Source organism: Somniosus microcephalus, chromosome 8, assembly GCF_052327205.1.
Source record: "Somniosus microcephalus isolate GS21.2 chromosome 8, FLI_Smic_1.0, whole genome shotgun sequence".
Classification (NCBI taxonomy): domain Eukaryota; kingdom Metazoa; phylum Chordata; class Chondrichthyes; order Squaliformes; family Somniosidae; genus Somniosus; species Somniosus microcephalus.
Window position 1 is genome coordinate 219975454 of NC_140994.1, and position 19215 is coordinate 219994668.

At 48.3% G+C, this 19215-nt stretch overlaps 1 protein-coding gene across 1 annotated transcript in view; it reads right to left on the bottom strand.

Moving 5' to 3' along the window:
* Positions 1-19215, bottom strand: part of LOC147114112 (uncharacterized) — a 115533-nt gene that overhangs the window by 66161 nt on the left and 30157 nt on the right. Inside the window, exons 6-8 of the mRNA XM_085996188.1 lie at positions 18530-18977; positions 14722-14836; positions 9778-9827 (exon numbers count right to left, since the gene is read on the bottom strand). Coding sequence (XP_085852314.1) covers positions 9778-9827; positions 14722-14836; positions 18530-18977 — 613 coding nt within the window. The remainder of the gene's footprint in view (positions 1-9777; positions 9828-14721; positions 14837-18529; positions 18978-19215) is intronic.

Genomic DNA, 19215 nt, shown 5'->3' on the forward strand with positions numbered 1-19215 from the left:
CCACCCCCCTGCGATCTCTCTCCACCCCCCGCGATCTCTCTCCAACCCCCCGCGATCTCTCTCCACCCCCCCGCGATCTCTCTCCACCCCCCCGGGATCTCTCTCCACCCCCCCGCGATCTCTCTCCACCCCCCCGGGATCTCTCTCCACCCCCCCGCGATCTCTCTCCACCCCCCTGCGATCTCTCTCCACCCCCCCGCGATCTCCCTCCACCCCCCCGTGATCTCTCTCCACCCCCCGCGATCTCTCTCCACCCCCCCGCGATCTCTCTCCACCCCCCCGCGATCTCTCCACCCCCCCGCGATCTCTCTCCACCCCCCGCGATCTCTCTCCACCCCCCGCGATCTCACTCCACCCCCCCGCGATCTTTCTCCACCCCCCCGCGATCTCACTCCACCCCCCGCGATCTCTCTCCACCCCCCCGCGATCTCTCTCCACCCCCCCGCGATCTCTCTCCACCCCCCCGCAATCTCTCTCCTCCCCCCCGCTATCGCTCTCTGCCCCCCCGCGATCTCTCTCCACCCCCACGATCTCTCTCCCCCCGCGATCTCTCTCCACCCCCCCGCGATCTCTCTCCACCCCCCCGCGATCTCTCTCGCCCACCGCGATCTCTCTAAACCCCCCGTGATCTCTCTCCACCCCCCGCGATCTCTCTCCACCCCCCGCGATCTCTCTCCCCCCCGCGATCTCTCTCCACCCCCCGCGATCTCTCTCACCTTCCCGCGATCTCTCTCCACTTCCCCGCGATCTCTCTCCACCCCCCCGCGATCTCTCTCCATCCCCCCGCAATCTCTCTCCACCCCCCCGCGATCTCTCTCCAGCCCCCGCGATCTCTCTCCACCCCCCGCGATCTCTCTCCACCCCCCGCGATCTCTCTCCACCCCCCGCGATTTCTCTCCACCCCCCCGCGATCTCTCTCAACCCCCCCGTGATCTCTCTCCACCCCCCTGCGATCTCTCTCCACCCCCCGCGATCTCTCTCCAAACCCCGCGATCTCTCTCCACCCCCCCGCGATCTCTCTCCACCCCCCCGGGATCTCTCTCCACCCCCCCGCGATCTCTCTCCACCCCCCCGCGATCTCTCTCCACCCCCCCGGGATCTCTCTCCACCCCCCCGCGATCTCTCTCCACCCCCCCGCGATCTCTCTCCACCCCCCCGCGATCTCTCTCCACCCCCCCGCGATCTCTCTCCACCCCTCCGCGATCTCTCTCCACCCCCTGCGATCTCTCTCCACCCCCCCGCGATCTCTCTCCACCCCCCCGCGATCTCTCTCCACCCCCAGCGATCTCTCTCCACCCCCCCGCGATCTCACTCCACCCCCCTGCGATCTCTCTCCACCCCCCCACGACCTCTCTCCACCCCCCGCGATCTCTCTCCTCCCCCCCGCTATCTCTCTCTGCCCCCCCGCGATCCCTCTCCACCCCACGATCTCTCTCCCCCCGCGATCTCTCTCCACCCCCCCGCGATCTCTCTCCACCCCCCCGCGATCTCTCTCGCCCACCGCGATCTCTCTCCACCCCCCGTGATCTATCTCCACCCCCCGCGATCTCTCTCCACCCCCCGCGATCTCTCTCCCCCCCGCGATCTCTCTCCACCCCCCGTGATCTCTCTCCACCCCCCGTGATCTCTCTCACCTTCCCGCGATCTCTCTCCACTTCCCCGCGATCTCTCTCCACCCCCCCGCGATCTCTCTCCATCCCCCCGCAATCTCTCTCCACCCCCCCCGCGATCTCTCTCCACCCCCCCGCGATCTCTCTCCACCCTCCACGATCTCTCTCCACCCCCCGCGATCTCTCTCCACCCCCCGCGATCTCTCTCCACCCCCCGCGATTTCTCTCCACCCCTCCGCGATCTCTCTCACCCCCCCCGCGATCTCTCTCCACCCCCCTGCGATCTCTCTCCACCCCCCGCGATCTCTCTCCAACCCCCCGCGATCTCTCTCCACCCCCCCGCGATCTCTCTCCACCCCCCCGGGATCTCTCTCCACCCCCCCGCGATCTCTCTCCACCCCCCCGGGATCTCTCTCCACCCCCCCGCGATCTCTCTCCACCCCCCTGCGATCTCTCTCCACCCCCCCGCGATCTCCCTCCACCCCCCCGTGATCTCTCTCCACCCCCCGCGATCTCTCTCCACCCCCCCGCGATCTCTCTCCACCCCCCCGCGATCTCTCCACCCCCCCGCGATCTCTCTCCACCCCCCGCGATCTCTCTCCACCCCCCGCGATCTCTCTCCCCCCCGCGATCTCTCTCCACCCCCCCGCGATCTCTCTCCACCCCCCCGCGATCTCTCTCCACCCCCCCGCAATCTCTCTCCACACCCGCGATCTCTCTCCACGCCCCACGATCTCTCTCCACCCCCCCATGATCTCTCTCCACCCCCCCGCGATCTCTCTCACCCCACCATGATCTCTCTCACTCCCCGCGATCTCTCTCACCCCCCCGTGATCTCTCCACCCCCCGCGATCTCTCTCCACGCCCCGCGATCTCTCTCCACCCCCCCGCGATCTATCTCCACCCCCCCCCGTGATTTCTCTCCACCCCCCCCCCCGCGATCTCTCTCTCCCTGCTCGCTACCGCACTTCCAGGCCCCAGCCCTCCATCGAAACCTCGCTCTTTTCGATTGCCAGGAACTGTCTTCAATCTGGCCAGCTGCCAGGCAGGAAACGGAGTAAAAAAATGATATTGAGTTCCTGTCTTCCCATTATTTCCAGGTTTTCCGGCCGCAGACACACTCCCTTCCACCTCCCCGTAAATATCGGGGTCGACTGAGTCAAACTCAAAACTTTAGGGATTCAAGTAAACCCTGGAAATAAATAAGGAACCGGTAGAAAGCAACAAATTATAGGAGTTAGGTCAGGAAGCGGGCAGATGGAAGTACTGAGCAGGGTACCCCAGGGCTCAGTGACATAGACTCAGAAATGCAATGCAATCTGGCCAAAAATTTGCTGATTATATCAAACTGGGAGGGGCAGTGAAATTGGAGGAAGCAGCTCTAAAATTACAGAGCGAGTCGGACAAAATAAGTATGTGGGCAGATTGACTGCCTGGCCACAGTTAATAGTGGCAGGAGGCCGCAGCCGGGGACCCGTGGGAACGGTCACTGGCAGTCAGTATGGGGGGCGGGGGGGAGGAGGGAAGGCTCTGGGCTGCAATTGGGAAGAGGCTGGGGGAGCCTGAGAGATTGGGGCAGTGATTGGCAGGGCGGGGGGTGGGCAGGGGGCTGGGAGGGTGGGTGGTGGGGGTGTAAGGAGTCTGAGAAATGGGGCCCGCGATCAGGAGTAGAGCGGGGGAGAGGGTGGAGAGGGAATTGTGAGACACTGGGGACGCGATTGGGAATGGGGAGCCTGAGAGATTGGGGCTGTGATTGGCGGGTGGTGGGGGGGAAGAAATCTGAGAAATGGGGGCCGTGATCAGGAGTGGGGGGGGAGCGGCCTGAGGGATCTGGGGCCATGATCAGAGGTGGGGTGAGGGAAGTCTGAGACATCGGGGCTGCGATTGGGGTTGGGAAGGCGGAAAGATTTCTTGTGAGGTCTGGGAGGACACTCCTGCTCCTCTTGGCCTACAAGGAGCTTAAAAACAGGCAATATTGTCTAATCAGTCTCTCCCCATAGGACAATCCACCCATCCCAGGAATCAGTCTGGTGAACCTTCGTTGCACTCTCTCCAAGGCAAGTATATCCTTCATTAGGTAAGGAGACCAAAGCTGTACACAATACTCCAGGTGTGGCTCACCAGGGCCCTTTATAATTGCAGTAAGGGACAAATAGGGGGATGCACAAGAGGCCAGAATCGAAGGAATGCAGAGATCTGGGGGAAGGGGTGTGGTTGTAGGGCTGGAGGAGTTTACAGAGATAGAGAGGGTCGAGGCTATAAAGGGATTTAAACATGAGAATGACATTTATTAAATGGGGGTGCTGAGGGACCAGGAGCCAATATAGGTCAGCAAGTACAGGAGTGATGGATGAGTGTGACTTGGTGCATGATTGCATACGATCAGCAGAACTTTTCATGAGCTGAAATTTACAGAAAGTGGAGAATGGGTGGTGTAGTGTGTGTGCCTTTAAGTCAGAACTACTTTTACAGCTCCTGTATACTGTAGTACCGGCAGTGACCACACCGGTATATAAGCTTTGCGCATGCCTCTGTACCCCCAGTCTTGAGAGTACCCTCCTCCAGTAAAGACCTGTTTATTGTTAATGTACAGCATCCGTGTGATTATTTCATAACAGCATATCCACTGAACCACGGATCCAACAGTGGCGACGAGTGTCGATTCGAATCTACCTGCAACATTAAAAAAAACAGTCGAGGCCAGGAACACGGGCGTCGACCACGAGCAACCGCCCAGCAGTCAGGCAGAGATTGAACTTCGCAGGGGAGGCTGTGGAGAGCCGGGCTTGGTTCCCCAGCCATGACGAGCAGCAAGAGACCGACGACAGGTCCAGCGCAGACCCTTCCCGAGCAGCGGTGGCTGGAGCCGACCGACGGCGGAGAGAAAGCCGAGCAGCGTCAACGGGGTAAGACAGAGGGTGAAGAGCGCAGGGCGCAGCCGGGGGTTGAACACCGAGAGGCGTCGAGAGAAAGAAAACAAATCGGAGAGAGAGAGGGTAGAGAAACAGCCGGGTTCTAGAGTGAGCGGCGTCGAAAAATATAAAAAGAAGAACGCTCAGAGCACAGCCAGGGCTCATGGGCTGAACAGGGTCCGCGGGGCGAAGAAAGGGGAGCACGGGAGACGCCATTGAGCCGCGGAGAAGAAGAAAGAGCGCGGGAGACGCCATTCTTAGAAGCCGCAGCGGAGAAGAAGGGCGAGCGCGGGAAGGAAGGAAAGCGCGGGAGACACCATTTTGTGCCAGCGGAGAAGAAGGGGAAGCGCGGGAGGCGCCATTTTTGACAGTTAACTCACACCCAAGGATGCCGAAGAGTGGCAGTATCTCTAAGTTCGACAATGAAGTCGAAGATTGGGCGACATATGTGGAATGTATTGAGGTGTACTGCAGGGCGAATGAAGTGCCAGATGCTGATAAAGCACTGGTTCTGTTAAATTCCATGGGTGCAAAAACTTATGGGTTACTGCAAAATCTAATAACCCCAGAGAAGCCGGTAAACAAGAATTTTGAAAGCATAGTAGAAATCCAACAGGACCACTTAAACCCCACACTGCTGCTGATAGCAGAACGATTTAAGTTCCATAAAAGGAACCAACACAAAGACGAAAGCAATGCTGAGTACCTAACGGAACTGCGCAAGCTATCGAAACACTGCCAGTTTGGAGCGGGACTAGCAGATACGTTAAGGGACAAGTTTGTGTGTGGGCTACAAAGTGAAGGAACCCAGAAACGGCTTCTATCAGAAAAGGACCTTACGCTGGACAAAGCTTTCAGTATGGCAGTATCACACGAAGCAGCCGCAAGGGGCGCTGCAGAGATACAACGGAGACCGCAAGAATATGGCACCAATGAAATGTCCTATGGAACAGGGAAGTGCTATCGCTGCGGCAGAACAACACATGACCAGAAAGATTGTTGGTTCAAGGACCAAGTGTGCAGACAGTGTGGGAAAGCAGGACACATAGCAAGAGTCTGCAGGTCTGGGAAGAAAACCAACAGTAAGAAATCTCCACAGGAGAAGTACAAAAAGGTACACCAGGTGATGGACAGTGGTTCAGACGAACAGAAAAGGAGCTGGGTTGTCTGAAACTACATAAGGTAACATAAATGGAGGATCACCAGACTATCTGGGTTACACTCAAGATAGACGGAGTACAAGTGAAAATGGAATTGGACACAGGGTCAGCTCTAACAGTCATAAATCAAAGAGACTACAAGCGGCTATTTTCACACATACCCTTGAAAGCTACAGAGATTGTCTTGAAGACATATACGGGGCAAAAAGTCTACCCCAAAGGAAAAATAAGGGTGAAAGTGGCATATAAAGGCCAGGAAATACCTAAAATGGATATATATGTATTGCCAGATGGAGGACCACCACTGCTAGGACTTGAATGGATCTGGAAGATACAATTAGATTGGCATTCCATACAGGCACTGAAGGTTGAGGCCAAAAAGGATGACGACGTCACACCTGGACGACTGTCAAAAATGCTAACTGACGCAAAAGAAGTGTTCCAGGAGGGACTAGGAACACTAAAAGGAATAACAGCAACGATTAAAATAGAGGAAAATGCAAGCCCAAAGTTTCTGAAGGCCAGACCAGTGCCTTATGCGATCAGACCAGCTGTTGAAGCAGAGCTGGAAGGGTTGGAACGTTCAGGAGTACTGTCCAAAGTGGACTGGTGCGAGTGGGCTACACCCATCGTTCCTGTAATGAAGAGGTCGTTGAGTAATATGCCTGGGGAACCAAAGAAGGTCCGCATCTGTGGGGATTTTAAGGTGACAGTGAACCCAGTCCTTCACATGGTACAATATCCGCTTCCACGAATTGAGGATATTTTCGCCTCGCTATCTGGAGGTAAACGCTTCACCAAAATTGATCTAGCCCAGGCGTACTTGCAAATGGAGGTAGAAGAAGCTTCGAAACAATACCTTACGATCAACACTCATAAAGGTCTCTATCAATACAACTGGCTGGTGTTTGGAGTAGCCTCGGCTCCGGCTATCTGGCAAAAGGCGATGGATCAGGTCCTGCAAGGGATTCCAGGGACCCAGTGTTATTTGGACGACATCTTGGTCACGGGCGAAAACGACAGTGATCACCTCGCCAACTTGGAGAAGGTGCTCACCAGATTAAAGGAGTATGGGCTACGAGCTAATCGCCACAAGTGCGAGTTTTTCCAGAAACAGATCTCGTATTGTGGCCACGTCATCGATGAAGAGGGGTTACATAAGTCCCCTGACAAGACTGAGGCAGTAGTCAAGGCTCCAGCACCGGAAAATGTGTCACAACTGAGGTCGTTCCTCGCGCTGGTAAACTACTACCACAAGTTCTTACCAAATTTGTCTACGGTATTACACCCACTGAACACCCTACTGCAAACAGGAGTACCATGGAAGTGGGACGACGAATGTAGACGAGCTTTCCAGAAGTGTAAAGAATTGATCACATCAAAAGAGATGTTGGCCCATTTCAACCCAGCACTACCAATTCGTTTGGCATGTGATGCATCACCCTATGGTATTGGAGCGGTGCTGTCGCACAAATTCCCTGACGGGTTGGAGAGGCCAGTAGCCTTTGCGTCTCGGTCACTAACCTCAGCCGAGCGCAACTACGCCCAGATTGACAGGGAGGCCCTCAGCCTAGTATGGGGAGTAAAAAAATTCAACCACTATCTGCATGGGCAGAAGTTCACCTTGCTGACTGACCACCAACCACTTGTCTCCATCTTTAATCCTAAGAAGGGCGTTCCAGTGATGACTGCACAGCGGTTACAAAGATGGTCCCTGTTTCTAGGGGCGAATCAATATGAAATAGAATATAAAGGCACGAAACAGCATGGGAACGTTGATGGGCTATCGCGCCTGCCACTGCCTACTGTGGAGGAAGCACCAGCAGTGGACCCTATCGAGATATTTTATTCGTCAATAATTGAACGATTGCCAGTAACGAACGCGGATATAGAGAAGGAGACCCGCAATGATCCGATGCTGTCTCGGGTATATGAATTGACGGTGAGGGGATGGCCAACTCATGGCGACTCACTGTTGCCAGCATTCTCATCCAGAAGAGAACAGCTGTCAGTATGCCAGGGGACAGTGATGTGTGGATCCAGAGTGGTGATTCCACCCAAGTTAAGGGAGAGAGTGCTAAATGAGCTACATGAAGGTCATCTGGGGGGAGTGAAAATGAAAAGCCTTGCTAGGGCTTATGTGTGGTGGCCGGGAATCGATCAACAAATCGAAGGCCTAACTAAGAGCTGCTTAGGATGCCAGAAGGTCCAAAATGCACCACCACATGCCCCTCTACACCCATGGGAGTGGCCCTCCTCGCCATGGCAATGGGTGCATATTGATTTCGCTGGTCCATTCATGGACTCAATGTCCTTAATAGCAGTGGATGCTCATTCAAAGTGGCCTGAGGTGATAAAAATGTCTTCAACCACTACAGAGAAAACGATTGCAGTCCTACGGACCATATTTGCCAGAAACGGTTTGCCAGAGCAGATTTGCTCTGATAATGGACCACAGTTTGTGTCCGACGAGTTCCAAAAATTTATGAGAAGGAATGGAGTAAGGCATTACACATCCGCCCCGTATCATCCAGCCACAAATGGATTGGCTGAGAGGTTCGTACAAACCTTTAAGAAGGCGATAAAGGCCATGTATGACAATGAAATTCCACTACCGCATAAGATGGACAATTTCTTATTAGCCTACCGAAACACGACACATGCAGTTACCAACCAGACCCCGGCCATGATGTTCTTTAACCGAAAGTTGAGATCTCGTCTGGACTTGCTCAGACCAAATGTGCGAAGAAATGTTGAGGACAAACAATTCCAGCACATCAATGAGAAGCCGACAAGGAGCTTCAATGTAGGGCAACCAGTCTTGGCCCGTGACTATCGAACAGAGAAATGGCAACCCGGAACGATATGCACAAGGCAGGGGCCATTAATGTACACAGTGGATGTCGGGGAGAACATTGTGAGACGCCACGTCGATCAGATCTTAGCATCGCAGGAACACGTCAACCCCATGTCTCGAGTACCTGGGGATGAACCTGACATACCGGTAGCATCTACCTCAGACCCAGTAGCAGTGGAACCCGATGAACTACCCGATGAAAAGGGGTCAGAATCGCCTCTGCACCAAGAACAAGAACCTCCGGAAAGGCGCTATCCCGAAAGGGTCAGGAAGCCGCCCCAAAGACTGAATCTATAAATGGACTTTTGTTGTTTAATGTACATGTTGAAATGTCAATTGTTATTTGAATATTAGGGGTACTACTAATATAAAAGGGGAGGAATTGTAGTGTATGTGCCTTTAAGTCAGAACTACTTTTACAGCTCCTGTATACTGTAGTACCGGCAGTGACCACACCGGTATATAAGCTTTGCGCATGCCTCTGTACCCCCAGTCTTGAGACTACCCTCCTCCAGTCAAGACCTGTTTATTGTTAATGTACAGCATCCGTGTGATTATTTAATAACAGCATATTCACTGAACCACGGATCCAACAGGTGGCCGGCCAGGAGAGCATTTGAATAGTTGAGTCTGGAGGTGACAAAGGCCTGGGTGAGAGTTTCAGCAGCAGAAGGGCTGAGACAGGTGGACAATGTTATGGAAGTGGAAGGAGGTCTTTCTGATAGAGAGGATATTGGGTCGGAAGCTCAGCTTCAGGATTGTGATGGAGGCTGAAGACAATTGCTTTGGTCTTCCCAATGTTTAAATGGAGGAAATTGCGGCTCATCCAAGACTGGATGTCAGACAAACAGGTGGTGAAGAGGTAGAGCTGGGTGTCATCAGCGTACTTGTGGAAGCATGATCCCATGTCTTTGAATAATGTTGCCAAGAGGCAGCAAAGGAGAGGGGCCAAGGATAGATCTTTGGGGGACTTCAGAGGCAACAGTTTTGGGGTGGGAAGAGAAGCCTTTGTTGGAGATGCTCTCGCTATGACTGTATAGGTTAGAGTGAAATCAATAGAGGGCATGTCCACTCAGCTGGACAATGTTTGAAACTGGAATAAGACTGATATTACATTTACCAAGGTACATACCCAACAGTGTGTATGCTTCTAAAAATTCTCTTGCTATAATTTTGCTGAGCATTGTAAAATTGAGTGTATAACTCACATGTGTGTAAGTGAATAAGCAAATACATACCTAGCTTTAATGAGAAATGCATCCCCTGAAGTGGTGCTTTGTGTTGGTGTCTGAAACCAGAACAAGCACAGGGTTAATGCCAATACCAACATACTGCTGTCTTCGAGCACAAAGGATGGTATTCTTTAGCCCTTTAAAGACCCTTGAATTCTTCTGCTAAAGTGGTACTTAAAAAAAAAAATCACTTATTTTTCCTGTAACTAATAATGTTTGAAGGCACTCAGCAATGTATTGAAGGGTTTTGAAACAGGTCTATTTCCTGAAATAGCTAGTATCAGTTTGCACAAAAGAGTTGGACACATAGGGGGAGGGGGAACAGGCAGAGGTCGTGGTTCACATTGGGACCAATGACATAGGTCGGAAGACGGATGAGGTCCTGCAACAAGAATTTAGGTAGCTAGGTAGCAGATTAAAGGGCAGGACCTCAAAGGTAGTAATCTCTGGATTACTCCCGGTGCCACGTGCTAGTGAGTATAGGAATAGGAGGATAGAGCAGATGAATGCGTGGCTAAAGAGTTGGTGCAGGAGGGAGGGCTTTAGTTTCCTGGATCACTGGGCCTGCTTCTGGGAAAGGTGGGACTTGTACAAGTCGGACGGGTTGCACCTGAACCAGAGCGGGATAAATATCCTTGCGGGGAGGTTTGCTAGCACTGTTCGGGGGGGTTTAAACTAAAATGGCAGGGGGTTAGGAACCTGAACAGGGAGACAGAGGAAAAGAAAACAGGGGTAAAAGCAAAAGATAGGAAGGAGAAAAACAAAAGTGGCAGTCAGAGAAATCAACGGTTTAAATCAAACGTGGCCACAGTAAATAATAATTCTAATAGGTCTAAGAGCATTAAAAAAACAAGCCTGAAGGCTTTGTGTCTTAATGCGAGGAGCATTTGTAATAAGGTGGATGAATTGGCTGCGCAAATAGAGGTAAACGAATACGATTTGATTGGGATTACAGAAACGTGGCTCAAGGATGGCCAGGACTGGGAACTCAAAATCCAGGGGTATTCGATATTCAGGAAAGATAGGCAAAAAGGAAAGGGAGGTGGGGTAGCATTACTGGTTAAAGAAGGGATTAATACAATTGTAATGAAGGATATTAGCTCTGATGATGTGGAATCTGTATGGGTAGAATTGAGAAATACTAAGGGGAAAAAAACATTAGTGGGAGTGGTATATAGACCTCCAAACAGTAAGGTGGAGGTTGGGGATGGCATTAAAAGGGAAATTAAAGAAGCGTGCAATAAGGGCACAGCAGTCATCATGGGTGACTTTAACCTACATATAGATTGGGCCAACCAAATTAGTAACAATACTGTGGAGGAGGAATTCCTGGAGTGTTTACGGGATGGTTTCCTGGACCAATATGTCGAGGAACCAACCAGAGATCAGGCCATCTTAGACTGGGTATTATGCAACGAGAAAGGATTAATTAGCAATCTTGTTGTACGAGGCCCCTTGGGTCGGAGCGATCATAATATGATCGAATTCTTCATTAAGATGGAGAATGAAGTAGTTGACTCAGAGACAAGGGTCCTCAATTTAAATAAAGGAAACTATGATGGTCTGAGGAGCGAGTTGGGCAGGATTGAGTGGGGAATGGCGCTCAAAGGGTTGACGGTGGATAGGCAATGGCGAACATTCAAAGACCGAATGGATGAGCTACAGAATTTGTTCATCCCAGTTTGGCGCAAAAATAAAACAAAAAAGGTGACTCAACCGTGGCTAACAAGGGAAATTAGGGATAGCATAAGATCCAAGGAGAGGACATATAAATTGGCTAGAAAAAGCAATAATCCTGAGGATTGGGAGCAGTTTAGGAGTCAACAAAGGAGGACAAAGGGATTAATTAAGAAAGGGAAAATAGAATATGAGAGTAAGCTAACAGGGAACATAAAAACTGACTGTAAAAGCTTTTATAGATATGTGAAGAGAAAAAGATTAGTGAAGTCAAGCATAGGTCCCTTGCAGTCAGAATCGGGGGAATTTATAATGGGAAACAAGGAAATGGCAGACCAACTAAATGCATACTTTGGTTCTGTCTTCACAAAGGAGGACACAAATAACCTCCCAGAGATGCCGGGGAACATAGGGTCTGATGAAAGCGAGGAACTGAAAGAAATCAGTATTTGTAGGAAAATGGTGTTAGGAAAATTGATGGGACTGAAGGGCGATAAATCCCCAGGGCCTGATGGTCTACATCCCAGGGTACTTAAGGAAGTGGCCCTAGAGATAGTAGATGCACTACTGATCATCTTCCAGAACTCGATAGACTCTGGAACGGTACCCATGGGTTGGAGGGTAGCTAATGTTACCCCACTATTCAAAAAAGGTGTTAGAGAAAAAGCGGGGAATTATAGACCGGTAAGCCTGACATCGGTAGTGGGGAAAATGCTAGAGTCTATTATAAAAGATGTAATAGCAGAGCACTTGGAAAGCAGTGACAGGATCGGACAAAGTCAACATGGATTTACAAAAGGTAAATCATGCTTGACTAATCTACTGGAATTTTTTGAGGATGTAACTGGTAAAATAGATAAGGGAGAACCAGTGGATGTGGTGTATTTGGACTTTCAGAAGGCTTTCGATAAGGTCCCACACAAGAGATTAGCGTGCAAAATTAAGGCACATGGGATTGGGGGCAAGGTATTGACTTGGATAGAGAACTGGTTGGTGGACAGAAAGCAAAGAGTTGGAATAAACGGGTCATTTTCCGAGTGGCAGGCAGTGACTAGTGGGGTGCCGCAAGGATCGGTCCTAGGACCCCAGCTGTTCACAGTATATATTAATGATCTGGATGAGGGAATTGGATGTAATATCTCCAAATTTGCAGACGACACAAAGCTGGGCGGGAGGGTAAGCTGTGAGGAGGATGTCGGGAAAATCCAGTACAATTTGGACAGGTTGGGTGATTGGGCAGAAACATGGCAAATGCACTATAATGTGGATAAATGTGAGGTTATCCACTTTGGTGGCAAAAACAGGAAGGCAGATTATTATTTGACTGGCAATAGATTGGGAGAAGGGGAAGTGCAAAGAGACCTGGGTGTCCTTGTGCACCAGTCGCTGAAGGTAAGCATGCAGGTGCAGCAGGCGGTTAAGAAGGCAAATGGTATGTTGGCCTTCGTAGCAAGAGGGTTCGAGTACAGGAACAAGGATGTCTTGCTACAGTTGTACAGGGCCTTGGTGAGACCGCACCTTGAGTATTGTGTGCAGTTTTGGTCACCATACCTGAGGAAGGACGTTCTTGCCACGGAGGGAGTGCAGCGAAGATTCACCAGGCTGATACCTGGGATGGCAGGAATGACGTATGAGGAGAGATTGTGTCGATTGGGCTTATACTCACTGGAGTTTAGAAGGTTGAGAGGGGATCTCATCGAGACCTATAAAATTCTGTCAGGTCTGGACAGACTAGATGCAGGAAGGGTGTTTTTGATGGCCGGGGAGTCCAGAACCAGGGGTCATAGTCTAAGGATAAGGGGTAAGCCATTTAGGACTGAAATGAGGAGGAATTTCTTCACCCAGAGAGTGGTGAACCTGTGGAATTCTCTGCCACAGAGGGCGGTGGAGGCCAGTTCATTAAATATATTCAAGAAAGAGTTGGATATGTTTCTTGAGGCTGAAGGGATCAAGGGATATGGGGAAAAGGCGGGGACAGGGTACTGAGTTTGGATGATCAGCCATGATCACATTGAATGGCGGAGCAGGCTCGAAGGGCCGAATGGCCTACTCCTGCTCCTATCTTCTATGTTTCTATGTTTCTATAGTGGTAAGTTTCTGCTGCAGCAGATGTAGCCTCTCCATCTATGTTACTCCTGAGCAGGATGCTAGCAGGTCTGAGAGGAGAAGGGATTGACTCAGCCCCCAGTTTTTTCTCTGTCCCTGTGGGGAGCGACTCATTACAGCTTATCACTGAAAAGTGTGTGTATATGGATATACATGTTAGATAGAGACTATGCCAGGCTTAGATCTAATGCGCCCATGTTTGAATAGTCTGCTAACACCAACAGTCTAGGTTCAAACATAATGAATAGACAGTTGGGCAAGGTACTGGTGGGGGGTCTCGATCACGAGCCCAGGGTGGTAGTGGCTCAGATTATTTTTGTGTGGCCCAGAGGAGCACTCCTGCTCCTTCTGGCACCACAAAAATAATTGAGAACTTACCTTTCAGGGCCTCTCCAGCTCTATCACCACTAAAACTGGTTGGAGAGTGTACAACACATGTTCTGACCAATTCTGATGGGGAATCAGGTCTTATGTATGTTATTTACATATTAAGAGTGACCTACTGCCTGAAACAGGCAGGTGCTTCAGTGCCCAGTGGTAGGCCCTGTTAAAGTGACTGTGGGTAGAGCGTTGGCGTTAACGGTGGCAAGCCTACAAATCTCATTTTCAGATCATTACCCTCTGTTGACGCTGATTTCGCCAAGTTAAAATTGACCTCCCATTGTAACTCAGCTTATTAATTTAAGTCTGCTTTTGGTGATTTTTTTATATCAAGTAATAATAGTATAGCTTAAGCAAAGTTTTTTTCTTTTTCTCACTAATTTTCACTGCTGGTTTCACCCCTCCTCTCCTCAAAGATACCATAACATTCGTACTATCGTCTACATTAAAAGTCCAGGTGCACGCTTTTAACAATATGGACAAGTAATCATCATGTAATTTAAATTCTCCAGGCTGCAGTTTGTAATGGAAATAATAGACCTTCCCAGTGACCATCAGAAACACTGTTATATTACTTCTGTTACTCATTCCCAGGTATCTATTACTCTATGTTCAAACCACCCGAGCCCCTTGAATAGATTACAGCTTTGTAATTGTTCCCACATATCCATTATTTTTGATATTAACCACCTAAACCTCTCTTGGGCTTGCTCCCAAGTATCTATTGTCATCTATATAATTTGCCTCTTCACAGGTATTTACACATACTAACATAGCAGCACTTACTGGATGATCATAATCTAAAACTGTTGACTTTCCAGGCTCATAATCAAACACACTCCTTGGTTCAACTCGATAGCTGCAGGCATCACTTTTGCCATTTGGAGGTGACCAGTTCTTTCTGATGAAAAATATTCCAACACAATTAATGATAGATGTCCCAGATTGCATTTTCAGTTCTGAAGCACGTTTTACCTTGGTATTGTGAGTACACTCCTATGATAGCAATGGTGGTGAGCACCTTGGCCACCCAACACAGTGTGGGTCTGTGTCTATGATTTGCCATAGAGCAAGTTGGCATTCTTGGTTGTACTAGAGGAAGAAGCAGTGAGAGATGCTTAATGGAGCCTAGGCCTTTCCCAGAAGCAGGAAGTAACTGTCAGGATGGTTAAACATTTTTTTTGTTATATTCATTCACCTGCTAATAACTAGATGAAGAGATGCAGTAGCAGAGGCCTGAAGCTTGGTTGCTGGTTATCTTTTAAGCTTAGGAATAGATTATAATGTGCAGGGAGCCTAATTTGCAAAATTGGAGTTAAAATGAATAACTAATGTTCTTATTGTCATTTTTTTTTCATTAAAAGAGTAAGTAGTGAACATGGATTATATGTCACAATTGATTAAAATATCTCTGGTTGTGTTGGCCTTAAATGAAATGAATTGAATCCATCTTAACTCAGTTCTTAGTGGGTATGGTTCTTAATATAAAAATGCCCTTAATTTAACATACAATAGCATTAAATTAGTAATCTGATTCAGACAATAGGAAAGGATAGCTAATGTGGGAAGTGGAAAACTTCATGCTGACATAACAGCTAACCAGAGTTTACTTGGCATGGGAGCTCTTGATGCTGACACTGGCTACTCAAAATGAAAAAAGTATTAGTTCTCAGAACTGTCATCACACAATTTGATAAGCATAAACCATTATCATTCCTCCTCAAAAAATATAAGCTTATAAACAAAACAATAGTGCCTGATTATTTTAAATTGATAATTATTTGCTAATGAATAACGTGGCTGTGGGAAGGTTGCCACAGAGTATACATGATTGTAGAGTATGGGTAGCAATGCCATAGCTGCCCATTCTACGCAAGTACCAAATATAACTGATTTGATTGTAATGGAACAACTACTTATATTTCTGTAGCACTCGTGTGCATGAAGACATTTCACAGTCTTCTACAGTAAGGAGGACAAAACTGAGTAAGAGTGGAAAAGGGAGGGTTAGGGTGGAGGGCCGAAAGTAGAGTGGGCGGGACAAGTTTTGAGGAGGTTTTTGAAAGGTGGGTAGGTGTCAAGGTGGAGTGAATAGATCAAAGGACAGTAGCATATAGCATAATAGTCACCCATGGTGGAGTGAAGCAAGCCAGTACAAAGAGATGGCCAGTATTAGAGGAGTGGAGAGTGCCTCTAGGGATGCAAGAAAGACTTGCATTTATATAGCGCCTTTCACAACCACCGGATGTCTCAAAACGCTTTACAGCCAATTAAGTACTTTTGAAGTGGAGTCACCGTTGTAATGCGGGAGGGATCACTAAGATTGCGGGGTGGGGGGGTGGGGGTGGCAAAACAATGGAGGGATTTGAAGCAAGAAAGATAATTTTGAAGTCAACTCACTAGGGCATTGTTGCGAATGGAGCTTGGAGAGGTCAAGAGTGATGAAAATGTGTGATTATGAAGATTATGAAGATTGCAGTGAATTATAACTTGTGGGGGGTTTGAGGCAGAGAGGTCAGCTAGGAGTGTAAGAGAAGTAAAGCCTCAATGTGATGAAGGCACAAACTAAGTTTTCAGTGGCAATGTGGAGAGGTGGGGTGGAAGCGGGCAATGTTCTGGAGATGGAAGAAGGTGGTCTTGGTGCTAGACCTTATGTGGGGACTGGAGGCTGAGTGCAGGGTTTAGCTAGATTCCACACCTCCTGATAAAGCCTTGAGAAATTGATGGAGTCAAGGTCAAAGATAAAAATAACAAGTGAATTCACACAAAACCAACACATGCAAACCATAATCTTTTCTGACTTTTACATCTATCTTAATTTCATGCTTTTTTCTATTTTTTCTTCGCCATTCATTAGCTCCAAGCAGCAGACATCATCCTTACACACAGCACTATCCCTGGAAGCGCAATAATTAAACGAGTGAGGCACAAAGTCCAGCCCTTCCCCAGTTGGACAGAACCAAACCAAGTCTGAATCATTGGCAGCCTGATCTAGATTTTGTTCAGGGAATTTAAAAAAAAGCATTCCTGAAAAATGCCAGACTTTGTGCGTGATGAACTGTGCACTGGCAAAAATAAACCAAACATTAAGTCCACAAAAACCACTGTGCATATGCAATTGCAATATTTTTTTGGAATTTTAAATTTTTCAAGAAATAGCTAGAGAGTATCCAAACTGAGCTGCTTCACTCCCATATTCAACAGTGCAGGAAGGACTGTCCCACCCCAGACAGTTTATTCTTCCAAATCTGGTCTAGACTGGCAAAGCCAGTTCTATACATAATAACAGCACGTACAGCAGTTAAAACTATGTTCAACCTCAGATCTCCCATCTGCAAACTGGCCTACTGTTGTGGAGCTATAATCAGAAGTTTGCTGACACTTCAGTTTCTTTAAAGAGGAAATGAATCATCCCACTGTCGGTGCTCTAATCCAAACTTGGATACATTTGTAAGAAAAAATGAAAAGGATAAATCATCGACAGCACACCAGGACTGAACATTTAGATACATTCAAACATTGGTTGTTGGATCAGAGGGCAAACTTAAGGCTCAGGTCAAAGAGCATGGATGCTTATCCATGTTCTTTAGAATAATGAAGCTGCTGTATAAGGCTCTAGAGCTATTTCATGTGTATGGGCAGGGCAATGCCATTTTGGTCTCCAAATACTTTCCTTAGCATAGGCAAACCCCTCTAATTAAATGGGTTCATATATGCTAATGACCATGGGTAGGGAATGGACAAATACATCCTCCCTCTACCAATATTGTCAAACATAGAAACATAGAAGATAGGAGCAGGAGTAGGCCATTCGGCCCCTCGAGCCTGCTCCGCCATTTAATGAGATCATGGCTGATCATCCAAACTCAGTACCCTGTCCCTGCTTTCTCCCCATATCCCTTGATCCCTTTAGCCTTAAGAAATATATCTAACTCCTTCTTGAATATATTTAATGAATTGGCCTCAACTGCCTTCTGTGGTAGAGAATTCCACAGGTTCACCACTCTCTGGGTGAAGAAATTCCTCCTCATCTCTGTCCTAAATGGCTTACTCCTTATCTTTAGACTGTGACTCCTGGTTCTGGACTCCCCAATGTCAAAGAAACATTAGATCACTAGATTTGTAGGAAATGAACAGTCAAGCATCACAGCAAATCCACATACTCCTTCACCCTTCACCTACTGGGATGAACACTTACCCACTTCAAACTCATATACCTACTTCCCCACCAGATGCTAAGGTTGAGACTTCAGTTATAATTTAAAAAAATACCACCTTTCTTTATAGCCGTGGCTTCAGCAGCAGATGATAGTCTCCCCTCCCTCCCGCCCACCACTCCCCCACCCACCCCTGCCTCCCCAATAACACAATTATGTTGCAGAAACTTATGAAATATTTAAAATAGTGGTGGGAAGATGTACCCCTCTGTCCATGGGTATTTTTTTATAGGGACATGCACTACCAACCCTGGAAGGTCCACATTTTATTAGGCTAAATGGAAGTATCTGATACCCTGGAACGGCCCAACTGGCTTGCAATATCTGAAGCACTCTTGTTCAATTAATTCTTTAGTACAAGGGGATGCAAAACTTACTCTTCAACAGTAGCTTTGGTAGAAGAAAGTGAATTAGTTTCTTTTGCTGCCAGTGAATTGCAGGGTATTTCTGTAGACCTCGTTGGCTGACAATTGCTTGAAGGGGCTGTGTAATTTTGGCAATTCCAACTGATGGTATCACGAAGGTTGGCTGATAAAGGGATGGAGCTTCTTTGATCACTTTTGCTGTCAGAAATGTTGGGGCGTAGACATTGTGATCGAGGGCTACAATTTTGCTTTTCACTATCAGAGCTGCTGAGTGGTTCTGACAAAAGTGGCCACTTGATTGTGTAATTTTCCTTTGTTGTTGAAATGTAGGGCAATGGTCCAGTTAGCTGGGCTCTTGACCTATAACCTGTGGCAGAACAGGAAAGGGGCTGTTGTTTTGTTGGATCGACCTCCCACTTCTTCATCTTGGCATCAATAATAGAAGGCATCCCATAATCTTCTATAATAGAGAGGCAGTAATTTAATAAACAGCCTCAACAAGTTATAAAATCACCAAATATTTCTTAATTCCACACTCAAAAATATTAAAACTGCAAGCAATTATGAAAGAAATGAACTCTAATAATTTAAAGATGAACTGCTTTGAATTAAACATTTTTCATTTTCCAGACATGCAATTCCCATTAAAACAAATCATGAAAACATGATCATTTTACTTGCATGTGATGATAAAGAAT